This window comes from Drosophila mauritiana, chromosome 2R (genome assembly GCF_004382145.1).
Source record: "Drosophila mauritiana strain mau12 chromosome 2R, ASM438214v1, whole genome shotgun sequence".
Lineage (NCBI taxonomy): Eukaryota > Metazoa > Arthropoda > Insecta > Diptera > Drosophilidae > Drosophila > Drosophila mauritiana.
Window position 1 is genome coordinate 14,494,880 of NC_046668.1, and position 7,610 is coordinate 14,502,489.

The 7,610-nt window shown below is 44.5% G+C and overlaps 3 protein-coding genes across 5 annotated transcripts; all 3 read left to right on the forward strand.

Moving 5' to 3' along the window:
* Positions 1 to 9: 9 nt before the first annotated feature.
* On the forward strand, positions 10 to 2,030 carry LOC117135936 (cholinesterase 1). Its single transcript, XM_033296516.1, has 6 exons — positions 10 to 195; positions 253 to 396; positions 450 to 603; positions 658 to 843; positions 898 to 1,747; positions 1,813 to 2,030. The coding sequence occupies exons 1-6, from the start codon at positions 10 to 12 to the stop codon at positions 1,970 to 1,972; spliced, it is 1,680 nt and encodes a 559-aa protein (XP_033152407.1). The 3' UTR covers positions 1,973 to 2,030.
* Positions 2,031 to 2,408: 378 nt separating this feature from the next.
* LOC117135935 (venom carboxylesterase-6) lies at positions 2,409 to 5,632 on the forward strand. 3 transcript variants are annotated; one of them, XM_033296515.1, is made up of 7 exons: positions 2,409 to 2,427; positions 3,270 to 3,512; positions 3,577 to 3,720; positions 3,829 to 3,979; positions 4,046 to 4,788; positions 4,962 to 5,251; positions 5,308 to 5,632. In XM_033296515.1, the coding sequence occupies exons 2-7, from the start codon at positions 3,291 to 3,293 to the stop codon at positions 5,495 to 5,497; spliced, it is 1,740 nt and encodes a 579-aa protein (XP_033152406.1). In that variant the 5' UTR covers positions 2,409 to 2,427; positions 3,270 to 3,290; the 3' UTR covers positions 5,498 to 5,632. The 3 variants fall into 3 exon arrangements, with proteins under 3 accessions (XP_033152406.1, XP_033152403.1, XP_033152405.1); XM_033296512.1 differs by lacking the exon at positions 2,409 to 2,427 and adding an exon at positions 2,750 to 3,031 and having other exon boundaries at positions 3,258 to 3,512; XM_033296514.1 differs by lacking the exon at positions 2,409 to 2,427 and adding an exon at positions 2,750 to 3,031.
* A 536-nt stretch (positions 5,633 to 6,168) lies between these two features.
* On the forward strand, positions 6,169 to 7,497 carry LOC117137034. Its single transcript, XM_033298239.1, has 3 exons — positions 6,169 to 6,539; positions 6,861 to 7,028; positions 7,091 to 7,497. The coding sequence occupies exons 1-3, from the start codon at positions 6,206 to 6,208 to the stop codon at positions 7,351 to 7,353; spliced, it is 765 nt and encodes a 254-aa protein (XP_033154130.1). The 5' UTR covers positions 6,169 to 6,205; the 3' UTR covers positions 7,354 to 7,497.
* Positions 7,498 to 7,610: the final 113 nt, after the last annotated feature.

A 7,610-nucleotide genomic window follows, 5' to 3' on the forward strand; every position in this document is an offset into this window, starting at 1 on the left:
ATAACAAAAATGTTGTTCGCCGGAGTTGGAGTACTATTTTTTGTAGCTGTTGCTGTCGGAGATTCCTTGGATGTGTGCCTGGAGGATATGGGCTGCATGCGAGGCACTCTAATGCCAGGATATCAAAGCGGAGAGTTTGAAGCCTTCATGGGCATTCCCTTTGCCCAGCCGCCAGTTGGACCGCTGCGTCTTAAGGTGGATAGTTCCTTGCTCTGTGCTTTCAGGAGGATTAAGTACATTGAATGCTTTCAGAATCCTGTGCCGAATGAACCCTGGGAGGGAGTACTCGATGCGGGAACGGCGAAGGACAGCTGCGTGCAGAGAAGCTACTTTGCGAAGGAATGGGGTTTGATGGGAGTGGAGGACTGCCTCTATCTGAACGTCTACAGACCGAAGGTAACAAGACTTGCAAGCATCCTTAGATAGTCCTGATTGGTTTGGTTTTATAGAAACGGGCTGAGGATAAGTTGCCCGTGATGGTTTACATACATGGAGGTGGTTTCTTTAGCGGCTCAGCCCACCCCATGGCCAGTGGACCAGAGTATCTGATGGATACCGGCAAGGTGGTCATGGTAGCAATGAGCTATCGCCTTGGTCCCTTCGGTAAGTTGTAGGGATTATCCAATACACCACTCACATCGAGTTCAAATGTTGCAGGATTTCTAAGCACTGGCGATGAGCACATGCCGGGGAATTTCGGATTCAAGGATCAGCGATTGGCGCTGCAGTGGATACAAAAACACATAGCCACATTCGGAGGAGATCCCAAAAAGGTCACGATCCTTGGTCACAGTGCTGGAGGAATATCTACACACTTGCACATGATTAGTCCCAATTCAAAGGGTTAGTTTTCATGGATGAATTTTGATCGCACATAAGTCATACGCTTGTTTCCAGGACTTTTCCAAAACTCCATGTCCTTGACTGGCACCATGTTTCTGTCGGCCATGAAGACCCTCAAAGATCCCCTAAGTCAGGCAAGGCGTCTGGGCAAGGAGTTGGCCATTGATCAAGCGGAGACTCTCAGTACCCAGGATCTGGCGGAAGCGCTACGTAAAGTGTGTCATAAAAAACTCCTTATCAGTGCGGACAGCTTAAAGGTCTGGGATAACATGCCCCACCTCACCAGTCTCCCAGTAGTGGAGGCTCCATCTCCTGACGCCTTCCTGGTCGAGGATCCGCTAGATGCCCATCGGGCAGGTCGCATTCACCAGGTGCCCTGGCTCCTAAGTCTAAGTTCGCGAGCTGGAGAAGGTTCCCTGTTCCTAATGCGTGCCTTCATTAATCCCAAGCTACGGGCAGAGTTCAATGAAAACTTCCTGGAACATATGGTCCTGCTGCTTAACCTGCCCGAGGGAACTCCCGTCCAGATGGTCAGCGAAATATTGGATGCGTATGACTTTAAAGGAGACAGTCTTAACAACGATACCATGTTGAAATTGGCGGAGATCTCTGGTGACTTCAACTTTTATTATCCGATCTATGAAACTATTTCGTCGTATGTCAACTATGCAAATCTCGAAGAGAATCCACTGTACATCTATATCTTTGAGTTTGCCGGCTTAAGCTCTATAACTAAGTTTTTTGCTGGCACCACTGACGACTATGGGCTTGGAGCAGTTCACATGGATGACGGTCTGCACACCATACGCATTCCAATTAGCTTCGATGATTTTCCCAAGGACTCCGAAGATGCCAAGGTTATTCAACGAATGACTTCGCTGATGACGGATTTCGCCAAAACGGGGTAAGCTGGGAACAAGATAACAAGATAGGTTTATATTATATTTATTCTTTTTTATATCTCTATAGAGTTTTTCACGAAGAATCCACCTGTAAAGCTGCGGATTTCAATGATCAGGGAATGTGCAAGTATCTCCACTTTGGTGGCAACAAAGAAAAGTATCTGGAAGATATTCGAAACAGCATAACGCTCACCGCATATCCCATATGGAAGAAGCTGTTTTCATAGCTCCCTAAATTCGATTATAACTACTTTGGGTTAATTTAAGAATAAATAAAACCCATTAATTTGCGAAATGGAACAGAATGTGTAATGGGAACCATGGCAGTTACCCCAGATTTTCATTGAAGCATTGTAAGTGCGTTCCATTTTCATAAATGCCTGCTGGGTTGGAGCCAACCCATCGCATCACATCCCATTTTCCATCCAATCCCCCAGTTGTGATTCGAAGGTCAATTTACATATGCAGAATGTGCAAGAAATGAGATTAAGTGCGAATAAAAGGCCCGACGACATGCGATGAGATAAGATTGCCGTCGATCCGTAGCGCAGTAAAACTCGCCCGATAGGGGAAACCTCCGGAGACTTGGAGACTTCTCAAGATCGGCTATCTTAAGGTGGAGCACGATCCATGAGAGTGAAAACCGTGACGTTCTAAGGGGTTGCTGGGCATAAAAGCGAAAGTGAGTAAATAATATCCAGGTTTCAGATGTTAAGATAGAAAGTAAAAGTATGCGTGCATCATCTTGAAATACATTCAAGTTGTATAAGCTGCAATTGTTATAACACAATTGTGTATTTATTAGTTGCTCCAACTAGTTAGTGCAAGCTATTGATCAGTAGCTTACTTTTTCCAGTGACATCTGCACCATGATTTATTTTCTGTGTGAATGCATTAAAAAAGCAGGATAAAAGCGAACATTTCGATACGAAGCGATCGCAGTTGATCGCAAGTCGTCAACTCTGACGGATCGGGGTATAAGTAATCCATTGCCACTTTCTACTCGTTCCGGCGCGTGTTTCAAATTACCCCAACCCGATGAGGTTGAGATGCTAGTTGCATTTTCAGATCAATTCCTATTCGGAGCAATCAAGCATACGCCGTGTGAACCGTTCTCCAAACGATCCAAACGATCCCAACCAGCTGGCTAAATCGCGCTGATCTCTATAAATTTTCCACCGCACATTTTGTCAAGATTGTGGGCAGAGAGCCACTTGGTACGGAGCAAAAGTTTTCTTCACGAGTCAACTGAACAAATCGTCAGATCGATTTGGGCCTCTGTCGCGGTAGGTTCTTCCAGCGATTTTCCCCCAGCAAGTGAGGGATTAAGTGAGTGAGTGAGCTTTTCCACCAGGATAGTGGGCCTAATGGCTGATGGTCAGCAAATCCATTTGAAGACCGAATTAAAGTTGACATCATCTTGAGCCAGTTAACGCGCAGCATAGGAAGCCCCCTCGAAAAAAAAATTGATCATAAATAACCAATAGTTTTGCATAATTAACGATCCATTAGCTCTATTTTCAGTGATTTCGTGGACCGCCGGCGATGATTCAACAACGGATACTACAGCTGCTGCTTCTTGGACAGCTCTTGGCTGGCCCTGGACCCTTCGGCGCGGCCTTGGCCACTGTGGACCAGCTCACCGTGTGCCCGCCGAGCGTGGGCTGCCTGAAGGGCACCTACCTACAGGGCTATCAGTCCGAGAGATTCGAGGCCTTCATGGGCATTCCCTATGCCCTGCCCCCCATTGGAGATCTGAGATTCAGCGTAAGTGAATTGCGCATCTTTGGATAAAGAGACTCCATCTATGAACCAGCTACTTCTTCTCCAGAATCCCAAGGTAATGCCCAAGTTGCTGTGGATGTACGATGCCAGTGCACCCAAGATGGACTGCATCCAGAAGAACTATCTGCTGCCGACGCCAGTGGTCTACGGCGATGAGGATTGCCTCTACTTGAATGTCTACAGGCCAGAGGTGAGATAAAATCAAATTCCTTGGGAGGATCTAAGAAAGTACAGGGTCAGTAGTGATGATCCCCGGCTTAGTGAAATCCTGTCCAGCTTAAATGATTGCCTTATTTAGGTTCGAAAACCCGCACTACCTGTAATGGTCTATATCCATGGCGGCGGCTTCTTCGGCGGCTCTGCAGGACCAGGAGTAACTGGTCCCGAATACTTTATGGACTCGGGTGAAGTGATTCTGGTGACCATGGCCTACAGACTAGGACCCTTTGGTGAGTCCGAAGATAACTAACAAAGTTTAAGCAGTGTAACATCTGAGTTTCTCGTTCCACACCAAGGATTCCTATCGACGCAGGATGCTGTGATGTCTGGTAACTTTGGCCTAAAGGATCAGAACTTGGCACTGCGTTGGGTGCAGCGCAACATTCGTTTCTTTGGCGGCGATCCTCAGCGGGTGACCATTTTCGGCCAAAGTGCCGGCGGAGTGGCTGCCCACATGCACCTGCTGAGTCCCAGATCCCAGGGCCTGTTCCATCGAGTGATCAGCATGAGCGGCACGGCCAATGTGCCCTTCGCCATTGCGGAGCAGCCTCTGGAGCAGGCTCGCCTCCTGGCGGAGTTTGCAGACGTGCCAGATGCCAGGAATCTGAGTACAGTAAAGCTAACCAAGGCACTGCGACGAATAAATGCCACCAAACTGCTGAATGCCGGCGATGGTCTCAAGTACTGGGATGTGGATCACATGACCAATTTCCGTCCAGTGGTCGAGGAGGGATTGGAAGGCGATACCTTTCTCAACGAGCATCCCATGGATATGCTGGCTCAAGGAATGCCCACATCCATTCCCCTGCTGCTGGGCACTGTTCCGGGTGAGGGTGCAGTCAGGGTGGTGAACATCCTGGGCAATGAGACGCTACGCCAGAGCTTCAACTCGCGATTCGACGAGCTGTTGCAGGAGCTGATGGAATTCCCGCCCAGCTTTAGCCCGGATAGGCGCGAAAAGATGGTGGATCTGCTGGTGGAGGTGTATTTCCAGGGACAGCATGAAGTCAACGAGCTGACCGTTCAGGGATTTATGAATGTAAGTCGATGGGGCTGATGCTAATCAATTAGCTAAGCTAATATGATCAAGTTAACTACATTTTAATTGATGAATTTGTATCAGTATCTCATTAATCATAGCTTAATTCAATCTCTAGCTTTTTTTTCTATTTTTATACGTAGTTTATTTATAAATATTTTCTTGGTTTCCAGTTAATATCTGACAGGGGTTTCAAACAGCCCCTATACAATACCATTCGCAAGAATGTTTTCCACACGCCGAATCCCACCTACTTATATAGTTTCAACTATCGTGGTTCTCTGAGCTATGCCTCCGCCTATACATCCGCGAATGTGACCGGAAAATACGGAGTGGTGCACTGCGATGATCTGCTCTATCTGTTCCGTAGTCCACTGCTCTTTCCCGACTTTGAACGGAACTCCACGGAGGCGAAGGTGATACATTCCTTCGTGGATTACTTCGTGCACTTCGCCAAGTTTGGGTGAGTATGATACTTTGGATTGCGTGGGCACTATAATGAATCAACATATTTCGCAGAAAACCCAGGAATTCCGAGTCACTGACCCCCTGCTCCATTGAGCTGCTCCAGTCACGTCCCGACGGAATATGCGACTATCACGAATTCGCAAATGCACCAGATGCCTTCCAAGGCTTCGAGGTTCACGTGGCCAGCGAATTCCAGACGGATAGGGTGAATCTATGGTCGCATATACTCAACGAAAAGTAAAATAGATCATAACTATGCTCAACCGATTAAATAATGTACATATATGAACGGTTGGTACTGAAAAAAGTCGTAGAAAGTAAGATAGAATGCAGCTATTGTAAGGAAGTAAACTACTACCAATACTTAAGAACAAAATTTTCAATGTTTTAGTTAGTTATTTGTTTTGTTTGCTATTTTGGATCTAGCGTTTTTGGTTACATAATTCTAAAAAATACCTCTACCTTTAATAGTTGTCTGGAAATTCGCCGCGCTTTTCTATTTCGAAGTGTGCCAAACTTGATAAGCCATAGAATGAATTTGCAACACGTGGGTTATATCTATATTACGGCATTCGAAAAATGTTTTGACGGGGGAAAAAGCGTGCCATAAAAGCAGGTTTCGCAAATTAAGTATACGCCGCGTGGCGGCAATGAGAACTCAGTTCGTAATAGTTCAGTAGTTCTTCCTCGCTCAGATGGATTGCAATTGTAAATCAATTGATTATTCATAGATCAAGTGAATTGCTGATTATTATCCCGTCTATATTGAGTAATCTACATATTAGCTAATGACTGTCTATTTGCATAATGCATTTCCTGTGACTTCATTTTGTAGTGTAGAATTCATATGATATTTTCCACATGTACATATGCAGCTTTGAGTGCAATGAACTTTTTGTGGCTGGCAAATTGGGTTAGCACATGCAATGTATCCCCATTGCCTGGATTTATGTCAACCTCGAGCACAATTAAAATCAATAGAGAGCGCAGTGAAATCATTCAGGTGTCTGACAATTCCTGCAGGACATTCGTCAGTCACATTTATTGCTGGCTAGTGAAAAGTTCGACCATGGAGCTGCGTCGGAAAATCACTCTCCGTATTTTGCCCCTATTTTTAGCCATATTTCTATTCACCATGGGCGAGGCGTATCTGAAGAGTGTCCGCGTGGATGAGATTCCCTTTGCCGGAAAGAAGGTCCTGGCCAATCGGCGGTCCAGTGGTATTCATCTCATTTCCAGTCTGGAGCATCAGCGCACTTTTCTTCACCTCTTTCATGTGCCCTGTGAGTTGAGCAATCCTTTTTGCAATTCCACTTAACCAGAATGTTCCATATCAAAATCTCTGTATTTTGAACTAGGATTTGAATTTAATGTTTTATGTGATATCTGTTTTAAGCTATTTCTTTTCAAGTTTAAAAGAGATCATCGACGAATACTGTTAAGCCTGAAAGTATGCTATACTTTTTTAAAGTTTAAAAGTTTATCCTATGTTGCAAGGAAACAATAAACAAACCGTATTAGCAGCTAAAATAGTTACATTTTTACCTCCTGAAGCATTATTAAGCTTTGTGTTATAACAAATTGTTTAAATTTTTATATTTCAGACATCATTTGCTTCTATGCCGCGAAGGGCAAGTGGCCGTATGTGCCGGGATTCATGAAATACCGGGTTGATAATGCAGCGCGTAGTTTCTTCAATCAGAACGACAGTTTCATTAAACAGTTTTGCACCAAGTGGATTCAGGTGAAGGAGTGCTTTCGTCCGTTATTCGGTGGGTTGCAACTCATTAAGGAGTTCAGAAATAGATTGACCTATTTAAGCACCTCTTTCCAGACAAATCAAATAACACAGATGTTGAAGTGGAAACGCTTGATGCAAAAATTCAGGGACAGCGTTGCAATTGTGACAAATTGCTCTTATCAACGGAGCCACCAGTACCGGTCGTCTACTTTGATAAAAATTACATTGGAAATGTCAGTTCGGAAACGATTATGAATACCATTGAATTTCTGGAGAGTTTCCTGCCACCGCCCACTAAAAAACACAAGCGCAAGAATCGCGTTCGTGGGCGTTTAGATGATATGGATATTGAATAGAAATCACTCTTCATCATTATATACTTTCGTAACGCACTCAAACTTAGATTTTACTCATCACAATCATAACCAGAAAATCATCGTTTAAATTTGAATTCAAATTCGGTTGGAAACCGTTTTCTAGAGATAAGTGATATCGATAACGCTCAGAATATTATGGAAAATAAAAATTCTTTAATTAATAATAGAACGCAGCTTAGCTTGTTAATATAGGTTCTTGTTTATTTTTATGCATCAAATGTGATACAATTATATTT

What these genes read in the sequence shown, in the direction of transcription:
- LOC117135936 (XM_033296516.1), top strand. Translation starts at nt 10, where the DNA reads ATGTTGTTCGCCGGAGTTGGAGTACTATTTTTTGTAGCTGTTGCTGTC. An exon ending in TTGGACCGCTGCGTCTTAAG is followed by an intron (nt 196 to 252) that starts GTGGATAGTTCC and finishes GAATGCTTTCAG; the next exon opens with AATCCTGTGCCGAATGAACC. An exon ending in GATTAGTCCCAATTCAAAGG is followed by an intron (nt 844 to 897) that starts GTTAGTTTTCAT and finishes GCTTGTTTCCAG; the next exon opens with GACTTTTCCAAAACTCCATG.
- LOC117135935 (XM_033296515.1), top strand. Translation starts at nt 3,291, where the DNA reads ATGATTCAACAACGGATACTACAGCTGCTGCTTCTTGGACAGCTCTTG. An exon ending in TTGGAGATCTGAGATTCAGC is followed by an intron (nt 3,513 to 3,576) that starts GTAAGTGAATTG and finishes CTTCTTCTCCAG; the next exon opens with AATCCCAAGGTAATGCCCAA. An exon ending in CTACAGACTAGGACCCTTTG is followed by an intron (nt 3,980 to 4,045) that starts GTGAGTCCGAAG and finishes TTCCACACCAAG; the next exon opens with GATTCCTATCGACGCAGGAT.
- LOC117137034 (XM_033298239.1), top strand. Translation starts at nt 6,206, where the DNA reads ATGTCAACCTCGAGCACAATTAAAATCAATAGAGAGCGCAGTGAAATC. An exon ending in TCACCTCTTTCATGTGCCCT is followed by an intron (nt 6,540 to 6,860) that starts GTGAGTTGAGCA and finishes TTTATATTTCAG; the next exon opens with ACATCATTTGCTTCTATGCC. An exon ending in GTGCTTTCGTCCGTTATTCG is followed by an intron (nt 7,029 to 7,090) that starts GTGGGTTGCAAC and finishes ACCTCTTTCCAG; the next exon opens with ACAAATCAAATAACACAGAT.